The sequence below is a fragment of the Sebastes fasciatus genome, chromosome 14 (assembly GCF_043250625.1).
Source record: "Sebastes fasciatus isolate fSebFas1 chromosome 14, fSebFas1.pri, whole genome shotgun sequence".
Lineage (NCBI taxonomy): Eukaryota > Metazoa > Chordata > Actinopteri > Perciformes > Sebastidae > Sebastes > Sebastes fasciatus.
The window spans coordinates 11,283,647-11,302,532 of NC_133808.1; the positions used below are offsets into that span (position 1 = coordinate 11,283,647).

The following is an 18,886-nucleotide window of genomic DNA, read 5'->3' on the forward strand; positions in this document are numbered from 1 at the left end:
ATGCTAATGTCAGCACACTAACATGCTCACAATGACACTGCTAACATGCTGATGTTTAGAAGGGGTGGGAAAAGAAATCGATTAATTACAAACATTACATGTCCTTTATAAATTAAAAAGAAAATACCACTAATTTGTAAGGGAGATGTCTTTATTCTTTATATTTTTGGGTTGCTGGAAAAAAAGTAATAAATAATTCCTGACAATGACTGATATATTTGACTTCAGGACATCTCTGACTACATACATGCTGAAAATCAAACATTCTTTGCTGTATTAATTTAGAGATTTTCCAAAGTAAAAGTCCCTAGAAGTGTATGATTCAACTTTTTCCCATGGTCTAGTGTTAAAAAAGTTAACAAAAATCCCAATAAATCGTAATATTGAATCGCAATACTTGTAGAATCGCAATACATATTGAATCGGCACCCAAGTATCGTGATAGTATCGATTAGGGAGATAGGTGAATTGTCCCAGCCCTAATGTTTAGCAGGTTTAATGTTCATCATATTTTCCATCTTAGTTTAGTGTGTTAGCATGCTAACATTTGCTAATTAGCACTAAAGAACAGCTGAGACTGATTCGTTTTGCAAGTTTTTTGATCATGAATCAAAATTGATGGTAACGCTAGATGAAAAGTCAGAGGAACATCAAAGTTATTACAATTCATCCTGGGGAGGCATGAATATCTGTCCATCCATCCATCCATCCATCCATCCAATAGTTGGCGAGACATTTTAGTCAAAGCCAAACTGTCATTCTCACGGTGGCGCTAGAGGAAAAGTCAGGTGATCACAAAAGTTACAAGGCGTCATTATCTGGGCCCCATGCATATCTAGTATTAAATTTAATGGCAATCCATCCAATAGTTAATGGGACATATCAAGAGAAATGTCAGCCTCATGAGGGCGCTACTGGGAAACCCAGGTAATCCAAAGTCATTGGGATTCAACCTCTGCAGACATGAATGCCATTCAATTTCATGGCAATCCATACAGTAGTTGTTGAGATAGTTCAATCTGGACCAAAGTGGTGGACAACATCACCATCCCTAGACATCGAGACATCCACATCGCTAACATAGCTATTACTTTACTACTTGGCCATTACTTTAACAGATAGACACTGCCATACAGATTCCTTGTCTGTTGAAAAGGACTTTATAAACGTCTGATTGTCCTCTGCAGTGTACCTTCCTCTCAGGGTCGCAGGTGGCTGAAGTCTATCCCAGCATGCTTTGGGTAAAAGGCCTATGACTGAATTATTTTTTTCTTCTTCTGTATTTCCAGTCCCCGTATGTTTGAGATGTTGTAGGATATTTGGCTACGCTTGTGTGAAGGAGGTTGTCAGTTGTCAGCTTAAGAACTAGAAACATTGTTGGAGACAAATGTTTTTCAAGGACTTATGCTTACAGCTTACAGGACTTAAAGCTGTTTTATGAATCTAATTCTAGCATACTAGCACTACTACTCTTGACCATGCTCTGTTTGTTGTGGCTCTATAAATTAGGTCTGTGTATAATGAGGTGGTAAATTAAGATATTGGGGGAGATTGGCCACTCACGCTTGTCTACAATGACCTCGTAGTGTAAGCAACATGCCAGCAAAGCAGCAGCAGGATTCCTCAATGTCTTAAAGGCCTATTCATATTACAGCAGAAAAACAAGGGCTATGTGTTCCTCCTCGCTATTTACCACTCTCACCAGCACCACAAGTATCTGGTGTAGACAGGGTTTCAGTGGTATTGGTAGAAGGAGCGTTTCATACCGATGAACGGCTGAAACAAGTGGTCGATTGACTGAAAAGTAATTGGCTACAAACTTGATAAGTAGTCGTAATTTGTAGAACAAAAATGCCAAAAATCCACTGCCAATCCATTAAAATTTTTAATCGCGATTATTCGCATGACTGTCCATGATTAACTGCTATTAATCGCACATTTTTTACCTGTTAAATATGTACCTTACAGGAAGATTTGTCAAGTATTTAATACTCGTATCGACATGGGTGTGCGCAAATATGCTTGCTTTATGCAAAATGTATGTATATATTTATTATTGGAAATCAATTAACAACACAAAAGAATGACAAATATTGTCCAGAAACCCTCACAGGTACTGCATTTAGCTTAAAACAATATGCTCCAATCATAACATGGCAAACTGCAGCCCAACAGGCAACAACAGCTGTCAGTGTGTCAGTGTGCTGACTTGACTATGACTTGCCCCAAACTGCATGTGATTATCATAAAGTGGGCATGTCTGTAAAGGGGAGACTTGTAGGTACCCATAGAACCCATTTTCATTCACATATCTTGAGGTCAGAGGTCAAGGGATCCCTTTGAAAATGGCCATGACAGTTTTTCCCCGCCAAAATTTGGCGTATGTTTGGAGCGTTATTTAGCCTCCTTCGCAACATGGTTGGTACCAATGAATTCCTTAGATTGTTTAGTTTCATATGATACCAGTATCTTCACTCTAACTTTAAAATAAACGCTACATCCGAAAGATCAATTGCATTAAAGCGTTAAAGAAATTAATGGCGTTAAAACGAATTTGTGTTAACGCGTTATTATAGCGTTAACTTTGACAGCCCTAGTTTCATATGAACAGAAAGTGAATATCTTTAGGTTTTGGACTGTTGGTCAGGCCAATAGCCTTTGTGAAGTTGGGCTTTATTTTTCACTATTTTCTGACAGTTTATATGCTAAGCGATTAATCGAGAATCTGCTTAATTGATAATAAAAATCACTGTCAGTATGCATCTATATTTCCTAATCACTATGTAAGAAGAAAGAGTTCAAGCAATGCTAATACTTAGAAGTTTAAGTGAGGTGCTAATCTTACAAAAAACATATTTTTTGCTTTTTTTCCCCGAGTTCCTTGCTTCAGAATTTGCAATTAGACTACTTAACTTCCGTAATTGTCTGGTACCATCTGTCACAGGTGTTCCCGAATCACCTACACAGGAAATAATTGTTGGGTCTGATACCCAAATCCCCTTATTTAAAGAGTGAAATTACGCATCACTAAGACTCTCATTTTTTATCTCTTTCACAAATCGAGCTTTTAGGGAAATGTAATGAAGGCGAAATTACCAGACGGATGATGCTTTTACATGCGAACCGCAAACCTCATCGGTTGCATTTCAATAAACACCCCAATCAATACAGTTCTCCACAGATTTGTCTCAATCTGCAAACATTGACAGTATCTGCGGATATGAGCCAGAGCTGATATTGAACCATGAAGAAAAAAAAAAGTGTCTGTGGTCTTAGTTCACGCGTACACACACACACACACACACACACACACACACACACACGTTTTGTCACCTACTCGGTGTCACCAACCACGCTGATAACGGGTCACGAGCACAATGTGGAAGACTGGAATGTGTGGTATGACCTTCAACCCAAATGTCAATGTTGCACTGTGGTGAGTCGGGAGAGAGAGACGCGGAGAGACCAAGGAGTGAAATGGAATCTCAATGTGTTCGTAAATCATAGAGAAAATGCTGTTTGTGTGTCAGAGAGAGGAAGACGGAGAGAGAAAGTGAAAAAGAAGACGACAGAGAGAGAGAGAGAGAGAGAGAGAGACAGGCGGCGTGTGTGTTCGTGCTCTATCGTGACTAACAGCCGGTTGTTATTCATCTTGGCATGCGACTCCCAGCAGCCCCCACACATCAGGTGTGAGATTGGCGGAGGAGAGGAGGGGTAAGGGAGAGAAGGGGGGTTGGCGGTGGTGGGGGGGTTGTAACAGCGTCAAAGCATTCCTCCCTCAGCGCGACAAATCTGCGCTTTCGTACCAGACACCCACCCACCCACCCTACCCCTCCTAACCCTGCCTCCTTTAGCTCACTCACAGGCTCGCTCTCTCTCTCTCTCTCTCTCTTTCTGTCTCTCGTGTTGTTCGCCTGCGGAGCATTTACATGCGTTTAAAGAGATTGGCTGAGGTCTTAATACACTACGCACATGCCTTATGTATATTGAAAGAGTTGGCGGTCCCTCCTCACCGTACTCGCCATTCAGGGTTCCCCTCCTGATTTGACAACAGTGAAAGAAATTAGATTTTTATTTAAATACATTTTTACATAAGAATCTTCTATGATTCGGATTCTTATTTTAGCACGTTGGTGTGTTTCTCCCCGCTGTATTGGCATAATGAAAAAGGCGAAACTGTGAATTTAGGGCATCTTGAATGCCGGCAAGCACTTGGGAGCATTTTGCATTTAATAGCTTAATAACTAGTTTTGCAAGATGAAGGTGAAGTATTTTGCGAACGCTTTGTACACCATCACTCAGAGACTAACGGTAGTGAGCTAACGAGCCAGTCAACCGACATAACACACTGCACCACTTTAAGTTGGTATAATCTTGTCCAGGGCATGGGGGGAGTTGAAAGGGGACACACGGAGGAAGAGAGGCGAAGGAAACGATACTGCGGGAGGTGAAAGGGAAAGGTGCATGCTGGTGTTCTGAAACCAATGGGAAGATAGTTATTGTTTGTCTCGTTTAATCAGTGTGACTTAAACTTTCCGAGGATATCATTATCCGATGTTCATCGAAAATTAAACATCCATAAATCCATTTAGAAATCATAGAAATAGACACTCCTTGTAACTTCACAACTTAAATTCTCTTGAGTATGAAAGTAATCCAGTGATAGTTGTCTGTACATCCATTGCACACAAAAACTGCAAATAGATAATTCGGAAAATACCTTTAATATTGACAATTTTCAAATACAAAAACAAATACAAGCTAAAAAAACGGGGCTCAAGTTGTAGCCTACACTAACACCTACTAACATCCTGCTATTGCCTTCAGTGGGAAAAGTTACAATCGGCATTCATACCCGGGACAAATGACTCTGCAGTAGTCACGGGTATTTAATCGGCTCCAGCTCCGATTGGCAGTGATGGAAATCGTCCCTTTTCCAGAGTTGAAATGAATATAAATGAAATAAAATCAACAGGGATTTTGACAATTATTATAATTTATTCACATGCAAAACATACAATTAATATGCTCTCCTCAAAGCCACTAGACTCCAGTAAGACAACAGTAATTTGACCTCCGCTTATTGTCGTAAAACACACTTCATTCAAACTCGACAAACAAAATAAAACTCATCAAAACCGTCTTTGTTAGTCTTTCCACTGTTCCAACAATCACCAACTCTGGTTTGAGAGTTTTGGAAGATAGACTGAATAAGTAACAGATTTAAAAAAAAAAAAAGAAGTTGTAGGGAAAATTAACCACCGTAACATTTCCACTGTTTACTAAACCTGCTTGCGGTGCCGGCCGGAATTGAATTTGACACACCAGGGGGAAAAAAACAGAAAGGCCAGTGCAACGGCTTACTCGCAATGGAGTGTCAGACTTTTAAAACGCCTGATCTAGTCTATGGAGATCAATTTATAGTCTTCCTCACTTCAAAAGACATAGACCTTTAGACTGACTAGACTATATGTTCAGTGATTCAAACAGGTTTGATGTGGTGTCATAACAACTGTTTCCTTTGGTTGGAGAAACAGTCGACCAGTCAGAATTTTGTAGATGGGAATAAATATGGGACTAAAAACGGGGACATCGACTCCGACATAGCTAGCTTTGCGACAAATAGCAGCAGGTAAATGGCGATGAGTGTGGATGCGGCACTAGCAACCGCGACTGTAGCTTACATGTCAACTGCAAATGACTTTGGAAGGATGGATACATCATGCGCTACTGATTTGTTAAGGCAAAACAAAACACTCCCAGGGTGTTCTCTACTGATTGAGATATAATGTTGATAACAGCACAGCAGAGCACTCTGACTCCAGAACACAAAGAGCATCCTATGCTTCTAGCTAAGAGCATAAACACTAAAGCCAGTGGTGGGGGTCGGTAAAAAAAACATTCATCTCATTATTCTTGTTCAGGCAGATGACGGTAACATGTTTCCAAATTTAAACTTTTTCAAATAAAGAAAGCTTCATACTCCCACATGGTGACCTTCTTTAAACACCAGTTTGCTTAACTGACATTTATGTGTCATACTGCGATTCAGCCGACTACAAACATGAGTGAATGGTTCGAAGAAAGATGCTAAAAATAGTGCCACTTTTTTTTTCATTTATTGAAATGAGAATCGAATCGTGAAAATGTAAATCAAACCAAAGATTCCCACCCATTCTTGTCCCTGTTAGTTAGTAGAGTTAGTGCAACTCAAACTTAAGCTAAACTTACACAACCTCTTCTGATTACTTAGAAGGATTTTACAACAACCAGGTTTCTACTGTGTATATAAACGTGTCATCTAATTACCTGCAATTTCTTTCAGTAACCTGGTTTCTTGTGTGCATATAAACCTGCCTACCGCTGCCTCGTATCTCTTGCCTTATCTCGTCCTCCGTTGTTTTTCCCTCTCTTCCTCGCAGTCTCCGTCTCTTCTCCTCCTCCCTGTCTCTCTTCCTATCTCTATCTCTGTACTGTATGTGTGTCTGTTCCCATGCCTCTTCTGTTCCCTTCACCCTGTTACAGCATCTCTGGCATTTATCTCTCTTACATTATTTCTGCCGCGCTCCTTTGTGTAGCATCTCCCTCCCACCTGTGTACTCTTCCTCTCGCTCCCTCTCTCCCCCCTCTTCCACTCTTTCCTTCCCTGATATTGATCTGCATTCTAGCCATACAGCTTGAACCGCCTGTGGCTCTGCAAAGAGCTCACCCCTCGCTTCGTCTGTGTGTGTGTATGTGAGTGTGCATGCAGGAAAAAGCTGCTCCCAATCCCCATATGCCTCGGTATCGCTGCAATTTGAGAGTACGTCCACACTAAACCAGCTAATTTTGTAAAATGCTGTTTTATGTGTGTAAACAATGTGTGTCTACACAGGTTGTTTTTTGTAAAGATCTCTTCTTTGTCGTCCTATTTCGGTCAGTAAACAAAACTGCGCGTCACAGCCGTCATGTATTAAGGAGAAGTTGACGCAGCCTGGTTACTCTGCTGAGTCTCAGATTTACTTTAAACGTTCTGCCTCCTTTTGCTGTCTGTGTTCACCTATAATGTGTTTTAAATAGTCGAAATTCACCATTTCGTAAGTACCGTGTAGACATTTTTCTGTTTCTGTTGTCCGACAAACTGAATGAGCATGAAGTAGTGACTTGATTGCAGGTCATTAAAGGGGACCTATTATGCTTCTGTGCTTTTCCTTTAGTGTGGGTGCATGTAAAAGGTTGGCAAAGTTATAAAAGCCTAAAGTCCACGCCAAAGGGAGTTGCTCTCCCCCACAGAAAACACTGCTCCTGAACTGCCTTGCTCGAAGTCCCGCCTTTTCTTCCGTAGCGTGGTGACGTCACCAAGTAGGAGGCTGCCGTGCAAGGTGCCAAGCTGGTAGCCCATCAGAATCTAATCTAAATACTCATTCACACACCGATGGCACAGCCTTTCGGGAGCAAATTTGGGATTAAGTGTCTTGCTCAAGGACACTTGGACATGTGACCGGAGGAGCCGGGGATCGAACCGCCGACCTTCCGATTGGTGGACGACCTGCTCTACCTCTGAGCCACAGCCGCTTATTTAGCAATAAGCATGTAAATTACATACTTACAGTAGCTCTGATTGGACAGTTATTTTCTCCTTTGTCCACGATAGTGGTGCACGACAAAGTAGTTCATGTTCAAGTTTCTCTTATTCAAATCCTGAGTGCCATAAAGTTACATCACATCGAGTGCCATTGACCGTGACAATGCGCTTTTTCTCCATTTTGTTTGAAGTACGGTACTTTTATGTAGTTGAGTGAAGTAGTAAATGAAAACAACTGGGCTTCAGTTTCCAGAGGGGATCAAAACAAGCAACATTTCTCAACTCCTCCAAGTTGACACTGCGATTTTTGCGTCCTAAATGGCAGCACCAGGATGTTATTTGGAGGTTCAGTTCACAACGAACGGCCAGCCTTTTCTCATTTATCAAACCAGGAGACCAAGAGTAAACATACTCTTTACACCAGTACAAACTATGCGCGCTAATTTCAAACCCTGTGTCTGTTTTCTAGCTGGCTCTGCAGTCTCGTCTGTGCGACAGGACTCGGATCGGAGAGTACCACCCGGGGGCGGTGCGCTACACACAGGCTGACCTGGTCGACCTCAGCGATGACGACGAGGATGACACCAACGTGCTCTTCTACTCTCCTGACATGGCCCTGAAAGACCGAGGGCCCTGAGAGAGAGCTGGAAGAGAGGAAGAGACAGAGACAGAAGGAGAGAGAGAGAGAGAGAGAGAGAGAGAAGGAGCACGATGGAGGGTCACAGCCAGAGAGAGACGCAGCAGATTAGAAACTGAGAGGAGGAACAAGAGGTAGGGAGGGAATGGAAGGAAAGATTGGGGGGACAGTCGGGCAGATAGAAGGCGGAGATGAGCTGTCAGGTTCCATTATTAATCCCCATCCTTTACTATTTAATATCCTAAAGACACACACGCACACGCACGCACACACACACACACACACTGAGCAGAGCCGCAGCTCCCCGCAATACTACCATGAGAGAGGAGCGGCTCTAAAGATCCACCTAATGTTAAAGGCATCTGCTGCATCCCAAAGGTCTTAAAACAGTTTCCCTTCTCTGCACTGCCTTCTTGACTCCTGCACTCTGCAGCGTTTTGGCATACCGCAAAAAATGAAAGGGAAGAAAAAAAAACATAAAGAACGGCTGAAAGGCAATCATAACAAGGTGTTAGTTTAGCATTCGCAGCAATTACCTTTTCACTTCTCTGCAGGGGACGAGGTGAAAACCAGGCCTTTTAAAAAGCACCCTGTGTGTCAGACGTGAAAGCGTCTGCGCAGAGATTGATCCCGGTTGTGAACAATTTTCTTCCCGATAGGTGGGGGGAGGTGGGGTACAGGGGAAATACAGGAGGGGGTTTTAAAAACAGTGAAGATGACTTGGGAGGGCAAATAAGTCCCAAAGGAGTCTCTCCTTCCTCAGACAGTATTTGTTTTTCTCTTTGCATTACCGTTGTTGCAACTTTCGCACAAGTATTATTTTGAAAAGTTGTTTGTATTTTTATGAACCTTTGTTTGTTATACTGTATTTATCAATGTATATATTTAAGTGTACACTCTATTTTTGTACGTGCCTCGGACTGGAAGTTCGGTCCAAACCTGCTGCTCTCACCTGACAGTCGAGCAGATTCACTACATATAGCCCAACACAGTCTCACGGCAGTTTGGGAAATAGTCGCGAAATGAAATCTATTTGATTCGTTTACATAGACACAAATTTCCCCTTTTTTGTTCGTGACGCTCAGCACAACAGCACATGAAGCATGTGTCTTTTTCCACTCCAATCTTTTCAAAATAAAACTACTTAGGTATAGTTAGGAAAAGATTGACTTGGTTAGGCTTTTGCAACAAACTAGTTAGGTTTAGGAAAAGATTGACTTGGTTAATAATAATAATAATAGATTAAACTTATATAGCGCTTTTTAAAGATCTCAAAGACGCTTTGGTTAGGCTTTTGCAACAAACTAGTTAGGTTTAGGAAAAGATTGACTTGGTTAGGCTTAGGCAACAAAACTACTTAGTTAGGTTTAGGAAAAGATCATGGTTTGGGTTAAAATAACACCGTAAGTGCAGTAACTTAGTTGATTTATTTGCCAGGTAAATTCCGTACCTTTGACTTATGGTTTCACACGAGACATGAACACCAGTCTTCTGGGTGAAAGTCCAGTGTTTTTTGACCCACCCATCCACTCCGACCTCCTCCCTATGTGGCGTTCGCCGCTCTTAATACTTCCCGTTTCACAATTACGAGGATTACATACAAATTGATTTCGTGCTGACCAACACGAAAAAATTAATTAAAATTTGTGTCCCTGTACATGAAACAATACATTACATTTCATGACTATTTCACAAACTGCTGTGCGACCGGGCTGTATAGCCTTATGAACAACAACAACAAAACATGTTAGTCAACACATACACACATGCTCTCTCTGCAACGGTGCCTGTCAGAACAGGTTGGACACGGTGACATACACGGCATAGCGACAGACTTTGATGGTTCATCACCTCATGGCCTTTGTCAGTGGCGCTGAGGGGGACACATAGCTGAGGTGTGATTGGCAGGATAATAGAGTTGCTTTATATTCAACCTCAGCCCATTTGGTTTCTTCCAACACATCGAGGTGGTTTCATCACTGTCGGCACGAGGAGCTGCCGGCTGTCAGCTGCCTCTCTTGACAAGTTGAACTAATGAACCGACACTTGACCCTTTTTACCCTTGAGTTGTTGAACTTTTCTGCTGGGCGTCAATGACACTAGAGTGCAACTCTAGTTTGCAGTTCACCGAGCCCCCACCACAGTATTACACACACACACACACACAGACACACTTGCACTGTGCCCCTACCCCTCTTTTGGCACTGTTGCCGGTTTTACTTGACTGTGCACTCCATCAAATAAATGAGCAGGAGAAACATTTCATAACAAAGCTCAGACTGGGCGTGTTTATTTCATTTTCACATTGATGCAATCCCTCATTCCCTGGTGCCCCTTCCCAACCTCCTGTGAAGTGTCCCTGTATGCGTGTGTGTGTGTGTGTGTTAAGACGTCTTTTAGACCTGGGCTGCTTAAATAATGGATATTAATTATTGGTCGGACCCATGCTGGCCCCTGCCGTGTCTCCAAATCTGGTTAACTGGATTTTGATTAATGAAATACGCGCGCCACGTCCTCCAGAAAACCAGACTTTCCCCTCCACGGACCCACACAGCTCTCCCGCAGAAGCTTTGAACGTCTGGAGCCCCACCGCACCCCCCTCCATATAAAGAGCCCGGGAAATAAGCGAATCTCCCTGTCACGCAAGAAGAATTATTATTCCCCCCTCATATCGTCGCATGCGCCGTAATTGGATACAATTTAACACCCCGCGGCCCACGGGCATGTCGGCAGGCGCGCTGCCTACTATTAGCTCGCCTCGCCTCGCCACCCTATCATTTGTCAGATCTGTGTTTGTGTGCTGCTTTCGCGTGTGTGTGTGTGTGTGTGTGTGTGTGTGTGTGTGTGTGTGTTTGCGCACGTGCATGTGGCTCGAGAAACCGGAGCCATTGTTGGAGTCCAGCCATGACCTAGCTGTGACGCACAGAGAGAGGAAGAGAGAGAGAGGGGGAGAGAGGCGACAGCAGCAGCAGCAGCAGCAGCCCAGACGCTGGCTGAAAAACAAGCCGAAGCTCTGTCACCTCGGAGCGATTGCAGCGAGGCAGGCCTTGTCGCTCCTCTGCGCTGCTTCCTCCGGGAGCCTCGTCTGCTGCTGGCTATTAGAGCCCCAGCAGTATTTACAGGCGGGGGATGTGGTGGAGGGTATAACCCCTCCTAAACCCGGCTCACCCGCCGCTTACAGTAAATATAAGGCTGGAGAAGGTTAATGGGGAGATTACGGGCCTGCATGAATGATGTCTTAAAACTGTAAATAATTAACTGGAAGTTTTTGTGTAGCCCTCTACATCAAATGTTTTAATTAGCTATTTGCTCGAGGCTGTTGTTATTGAACTGTAGCTTTACTGCAAGTGTCAAATTGTCCTGTTTTTTTGCCGATGTTCAGACAAAGGAGGGGCATTTGAGTATAGATGCAAAACTTGAAATGCTAAAGTTAATTTTATGTTCAAAGCGCAAGCCTCAAAGCTTCAGTAGGCAGAATGTTGCTGGCATCATTGGGCAGTAATTCCATAATAACCTTTCAGCATATTGTAATTCAAGTGTTCTGAGAGAAAACTAGACTCCTGCACCTCCTCATGGCTCTGCTTTCAGGCTTTAAAAAAATTTAGCCCAATCACAATCACATGCCATTTCAGAGAGAGTGTTCCTATTGGCTGTGCTCCAGCTGGTGGGCTGCCGGGTCACAAACTTTTTGCATTTTACAGCTAAACAGTACACTACAAGATGTTTCTGAAAACAGGCGAGAAATAGGCATTACAGTAACAGAATATTGATTCATATTTGATCAGCGCTGCCTAGTTTGACCGTTTGATCAGAGTTTGTGAGTGATTGACAGCTGCTCAGAGATGACAAGGCTCCAGCTCGCTTCTGATTGGTTGTTTTCCTTCGGTCTGTGAAATCTTGCAGATGCCATTAGGAGCACCGGAGGACACAGCGGCACATGATTTTTTTCAGATTACCTGTCTCATGCACTACTGTCAGAACATAGTGACCATTTTATAAAAAATAACTTTTTTAAATCATGTTTGCGCCAATCTCGCCTACTGCTGCTTTAAGATTCAGCCTGCGTACTGCATCTTCAAAAGTCTGGTGTTATTCTACACTTTTCCTATTGTCAACAAATCCCGTGAAAGACTAAAACCAACAATGTAGTCAGATTTCAGGATCTTCCAACTTCTGTGGCACTCAGCCCATTTGTTCTTACTGGAAAAAATCCATGTTTAATAACAGCTCCCAAATATATGCAGAGTTTTATTTTTTAAAAGGCTCAGTCATTTTCTAAAAAAAAAATGGGGAACTGTAGTTTTTCGCAAACATAACTCAAACAGAAGTAAATAGAGCATTTGTTGGGGACTATTTTCAGTTGTGGATTAACACACATTTGATGCCCTATTGAGTAGGCCTATTTATGGCAGCAGGACGTGTATGTGGGATTGACTCAAAATAAACTACAGTGGTCATGTTCATTGTTATGAAGAAACAAGTCCGCTCGTGCAACAGTGTGGCTCATTGGTGTGTTTTTAAACAACAATTTGGAAAACAGTGATGCAGCCTTTTACAGCAATATATATTTTTTGATTATCTTGAATGCAGGGGCTGTGCACAAAAACATGTAACTACTATTTTCCAAAGGACCATAATGTTCTTGCCCCAAAAGATTTTAGAGGGGCTCAGCAGCAAAAGTTTGCCCCGGGGCCTCGCAAACAGGTTGATCTAGCCAGTCAGTGAGCAGGTAAATATGAATATTACAAAGTACAGTAAACTGTCACTAGAATGTACAATAAATTTATGTTTTTACCCCCAATACCAGTGTGCAAACAAACACCAAACTCTCAGGTAGTTTCTTCTTGTACAATGGCCGTAAATGAAAAAACAGGTTGTGCAAAGACGGCGCTTCTTGGGATTCTTCACTCTCCTCTTGACACTGACCTTGATTCTGCGGCCTTTTTTTTTCTCAGAGAAGAGCTGAACAAAGATCCTCAATGGTGCAGGAGCATCACCAGACGTACAGTACATGAAAACAAAAGTTTCAAGGTTCAACATTAGTATATTACAGTGGGGACAATGTTGTGTTGGTTTCCAAAGACCTTCGCAGGCTCGTGAGGTGAAAGAATCTAATTGGTTTCAAGAAGACCAACATGATATGCAGCAGATTAAATGAGAAAAAAACATTTGGCATATCTTAGATGCTTCAACGTTGAGTTTCTAATATGTCTAAAAGTGGCAAAATGTATGTTCCAGCTTGGCAAAATATAAAATGAGACCACTTTGACAATTTATATACATGTTTGGATCGAAATGTCACCTTTTCACTAAATACTGGCCCTTGCAGACTTGTCACCAACCAAACTCAGTGCAATTTTTTGAGTATTTAAAAAAACAAAACACCAAAGTTATATATTATATTTATTAATTTAAACCCGCAGTAGGCAGCATATTTTTGGCATAATTGAGCAAAAATTATAAAATTACCTTTCAGCATATTGTAATTCAAGTGTTCTGAGAGAAAACTAGACTTCTGCACCTCCTCATGGCTCTGTTTTCAGGCTTTACAAAATCTAACCTGTGATGGAGACTTTGGTCAATCACAGGTCATTTCAGAGAGAGAGCATTCCTATTGGCTGTTCATTCAACAGAGGCAGCTGTCAATCACTTATGAACTCCGATCAAACGGTCAAACTAGGCAGTGCTGATCAAATATGAATCGATATTCTGTTACTGTAATGCCTCTCCTCAAATGTTTTCATAAACATCTTGTAGTGTACTGTTTAGCTGTAAAATGAGAAAGTTTGTGACCCAGCAGCCATGTTCAGATCTGTTGAGGAAATACCAAGCACCGCCACACCAGCCGGAGTAAACTTTATCATTTTACAGCTAAACAGTACACTACAAGATGTTTCTGAAAACATTTGAGGCGAGAAATAGGCATTACAGTAAGAATATCGATTCGTATTTGATCAGCGCTGCCTAGTTTGACCGTTTGATCGCAGTCTGCGAGTGATTGACAGCTGCTCAGAGACGGCAAGGCTCCAGCTCGTCTCTAATTGGTTGTTTTCCTCCGCTCTGTGAAATATTGCAAATACCATTATAGGAGCACTGGAGGACACAGAGTCATGCTTTTTTTTCAGATTACCTGTCTCATGCACTACTGTCAAGATGAGCGTTTAACAAAAATCACTTTTTAATCATATTTGCTCCAATTCTACCTACTGGTGCTTTAACTGTCCAATTCTATTTCTAGTATATTTTATCTTCCCTATATAACGGGTCTAAATTAGTGCTGCAATTAACAATTTCATTTGTAATTGAATTAGCATTAGTCCATAATAATAATAATGTCTTGAGAAGCGCGTGTTGCTGCGTCCTGTCTAATATAACAGCTCGGCTGTGCTGCTGCTGCTGCCTGAGAGAGCGAGCGGAGCTTCGTGCGCTGCGAGCTGGCTCCGAAAGAGTTAAATTAATCTCTCCCTCTCTCTCTCTCTCTCTCTCTCTTTCTCTCTCTCAACACACACACAGGCTGCCACCGCCCCAGATAACAGAGGGGCGCCTCTCCCCAGCCAGCCAGCCTCCGCTAATCGCAGTGGCAGGAGGGGGGAGTTGAGTGCCGGCGGCCTCTCTCTCTCATTCTCTCTCTCTCTCTCTCTCTCTCACAGCGCGGCTTTTTATTGACGCTGCCTCTGTGTGTGTGTGTGTGTGTGTGTGTGTGTGTGTGTGTGTGTGTGTGTGTGTGTGTGTGTGTATGTGTGTGAGTGTGTGTCATCTGTGTGTGTGTGTGTGTGCAAGGTTGTGCACGCTTGTGGGTGCGTGTCAGAGCGAGAGAGCTATAAAGAGGTGGGTGTGTGTCTCCCTCTGCTCTGTGTGTAAAGTGTGTGTGTGTGTGTGTGTGTGTGTGTGTGTGTGTGTGTGTGTGTGTGTGTGTGTGTGTGTGTGTGTGTGTGTGTGTGTGTGTGTGTGTGCGCTCCCAGCCAGCAGCGGAAAGCAGGGAGAGAGGCGGGGAAGTGGGAGGCTGGGTGGCGAGGAGGTGAGGTTATGAGCGGAACTCAACAGAGAGGCCGACAGACGAGAGAGAGGAGAGGGGGAGGGAGGGATGGAGGGATGGAGGGAGGAGGAGGAGGAGGAGGGGATCTTTCTTGTGCTGCGCTGAGAGCCGCCACCGCTTCTCCTTCCTCTCAGATAAGGTTCGTTTGAAGGTTTTAATCTTTATTCTCTCTCTCTCTCTCTCTAAAATAAAAAAAAAAAGGAAAAAGACGCGACTGTTCAATGTTTTTGTCCGCGCGTTTTGGAGAGGGGGGTTTGGGGGGGGGGTGGGGGGTTATGATCCCCCAAGGTTAATAAGGAATAAGAAGTGTGATTGATCGAGGGGGTTATTTGACGTCACAGGGCCCACTGATTGATTGCATCGATGAATTTAGCAGCCTATTGATTAGGGTTTGATTAGGGTTTAATCTATAGGTCCATGTCTCTCTCTCTCTCTCATTCTCTCTCTCTCTCTCTCATTCTCTCATTCTCTCTCTCTCTCTCTCTCTCATTCTGTCATTCTCTCATTCTCTCTCGCTTTCTCTCATTCTCTCTCTCTCTCATTCTCTCTCTCATTCTCTCTCTCTCTCCCTTTCTCTCTCTCTGTCTCTCTCTCTTTCTCTATCATTCTCTCTCCCTCATTCTCTCTCTCTCATTCTCTTTTTCTCTCTCTCATTCTCTCACTCTCTCTCTCTCTCTCATTATCTCTCTCTGTCATTCTCTCATTCTCTCTCTCTCTCTCTCATTATCTCTCTCTGTCATTCTCTCATTCTCTCTCTCCCTCTCTCATTCTCTCTCTCCCTCTCTCTCTCATTCTCTCATTCTCTCATTTTCTATCTCCCTCTCTCCCCCTCTCCCTCTCTCTCTCTCTCTCTCTCTCTCTCTCTCAGAGCAGTGTTGTTGGCTCAGAGCCATGCTCGCCCTGCCGCGCCAGGCTGTAATTATCCCCGGTGAGGCCGCGCTAACGCAGCGTGGCGCGCCTGTGGGGAACCGGTTAGCCCTACAACACCGGTGGGGGGGGTGCGTGCGTGACGTGCGTGTCCGCCCGCCCCTGCGCGCGTGCATGTGTGTGATTTCGTGTTTGTGTGACACACACAGAGAGAGAGGGCTAGAGAGAGAGAGAGAGGGAAATGGTGCTGTGTTGATATTTCAAGGCATTTTCCAGTCCTTGCGTGAACCTTTTAAAGATTTGGAGATGATTTTTTTAGATTAGAACATTGATTCAAAAACAATTGATAGGCTCACTATAAAGTCACCATTGGCTGTCATAAATACACAACGAGCTCCCATAAACATTTTATTGGAACAGTGGGTGATTTTCAGACTACCGTGAACAATGCCTAATCAGCACCATGAGTGGTTTTTTTTTTTTTAAAGTGTGTGTTTCAAGTATAGATCTATTGATTGGACGTGTGCACGTGGCCGAGCCTGTGCGTGCGTGTGAGTGAGTGAGTGTTCAGGCAAATTTGCGTGCATGAGAGTGTGCGTGTGTGTGTGTGTTTGTGACTGTGTGAGTTGCAGTAAGCGATCCATAACGATCTGCAGGTGGATTGTGCTGATTAGTACCGGCTGCTGCGGACTGAGCTGCGTGCAAAGAGCTTCCTGCAATCTGAGCCTGCCGACAGAGAGAGTGTGTGTGCGTGTGTGTGTGTGTGTGTGTGTGTGAATGCAATGCCTGTGCTTGCTTGTGTGCTGGCAGTCAACCCTTTCAAAATGTGTGTGTCCTTTTTGAGGACAGCATGTGTATGTTTGGTTAATGTGTGCTGAAGGTGTGCATGTTTGTGTGCTTATATGTGAACTTGCCATGAACACTGTGTGTGTGTGTGTGTGTGTGTGTGTGTTTGTCAGGCCGCCGCTTCAGTGTCTGATTGCAACAGCAGATGGCTGGATCACTGTGACCTCCCAGAGTGTGGCTCCCTCTACACTGGGGTGCACACGCATGTGTGTGTTCACGCTGTTTTGATTTATACAAGACACACACACACCTATTCGTGACATAGAATGACAACCAGAGGACGGGATCACAGATTTTAAGCACGTTTTTCGTCACCATTATCCAACACGAGTGTTTTTCAAAGGCCCATGCTGTTCTAAGGCTGGCTTTTCCAACCACAAAGTTCACACACGGCTGTAAAAGTGCAGCCATAAAAAAGGCCCCTGCGCCCGCTCTCTCCAGACCTGTTTTTGTGTGTGTGTGTGTGTGTGTCCCCCCCTCAGACTCTCAGCATACCTTTACAACTGTGTGTTTTTGTGTTTTGAGCGTCTTGGTTTGCCCTGCGGTTCCTCGGAGCAATATTCATCCTAATCCAGTTTTCCAGTGAGTGATGGAGAGAGCCGTTTGCCTCTGAGTCAGAGCAGGAGGGAGGGAGAGGAAGACCCGGCGTCTTGGGCTGTGATTTCGCCTGTCTTTCCAACACCCATCTGACCTTTCAACGGGATTATTAGTAGCGTGTGACGTCAGCCAGAGTCTTCCTTACAACAGAGCAGCTTCTCAGACTGTTTGGAGACAATCGGGTTGCATCTGAAAACCTCCCTGATGACAGTCCTGAAAGGGGCCCATCAGATGTCTCCATGGCCCCGTATTTACACTAACAATACAGACAGTCTGTAGCGGGTAGCAGGGTTGCCAGGTTGGATCCTACCTGCAAAAATCTGGGCAGGGCAAGTGAATGAGACATATGGTGCAATGTGGCTAAATGTGTAGAGTCACATTGCCAAGGCTAAAGATGTGGTATATCCTTCCTGGGGAAATACAAGCTGGCATGTTTCTATAGACAAAAGGACACCAAACACAGTGCTGTTTTGAGTGCAGGTATGCTGGTCGCATGAGTGCAGCTCTTGGCATGCCAGCTGCCGCTGTGTGACCACATAAAAAAATGGAATTGGGTTGCCTTCTCTCTGTTCGTGCCCGTTGTTTACTTCTCATCTTGTGGTCAGCTTCTAAAGACTGCATATTTAGAGTCTCAGCTTGCTTAGACCAAAAACGCCTCTAAATCTTTATGCTGTATGTTCTTAGCCACTTGATGCTGCTCTGCATTTTATCTCTATTTCATTAGTCACCTCTTGACGATTCATACATATCCATTTATGTATTTTACTAAGTATATAATTTGGGGGGTTGGGCCGCTCAGGCGCTCGTGTCAAAAATGTTCATGCACATCCAAAAGCACTGTCACCATCCTGAAGCCTGAAAAGAAAGTCCATTGAATGGCATGTGTCCTCTGTGCCTATACTCTCAGCCCCTGAGGTATACTTGAATCACAGACTATGGGTGCATCCGAAGTCTTTTAATTGCATCCATGTTTCCCTCACTTACATCTTTTCCTTGCTTCCCTCCCACTGGGAATACAAGGAGAGAAGCAAGGAACAGATGCAAGTGAGGGAAACTTGGATGCAGTTTAAACCTGCAGTAGGCAGAATATTTTTGGTATCATTGGGCAAAACTTCCATACTAACCTTTCAGCATATTGTAATTCAAGTGTTCTGAGAGAAAACTAGACTTCTGCTCCTCCTTATGGCTCTGTTTTCAGGCTTTAAAAAATCTAGCCCCTGACAGGAGACTTTGGCCAATCACAGGTAATTTCAGAGAGAGAGCGTTCCTATTTGATGTTCATTCAACGGAGGCAGCTGTAAATCACTGGCAAGGTTCCAGCTCGGCTCTGATTGGTTGT

The 18,886-nt window shown here is 43.6% G+C and overlaps 2 protein-coding genes across 5 annotated transcripts in view; both read left to right on the forward strand.

Moving 5' to 3' along the window:
* Nucleotides 1-10,473, forward strand: part of LOC141782424 (cyclic AMP receptor-like protein A) — a 55,796-nt gene extending 45,323 nt beyond the window's left edge. For all 3 annotated transcript variants that reach the window (XM_074658786.1, XM_074658788.1, XM_074658787.1), the window contains one exon: nt 8,034-10,473. In XM_074658786.1, the coding sequence (XP_074514887.1) occupies nt 8,034-8,201 (168 nt within the window). In that variant the 3' untranslated portion in view covers nt 8,202-10,473. The remainder of the gene's footprint in view (nt 1-8,033) is intronic.
* Nucleotides 10,474-15,278: 4,805 nt separating this feature from the next.
* The window catches only part of bcor (BCL6 corepressor), a 44,674-nt gene continuing 41,066 nt past the window's right edge, over nt 15,279-18,886 (forward strand). For both annotated transcript variants that reach the window (XM_074658791.1, XM_074658792.1), the window contains exon 1: nt 15,279-15,376. In XM_074658791.1, coding sequence (XP_074514892.1) covers nt 15,294-15,376 — 83 coding nt within the window. In that variant the 5' untranslated portion in view covers nt 15,279-15,293. The remainder of the gene's footprint in view (nt 15,377-18,886) is intronic.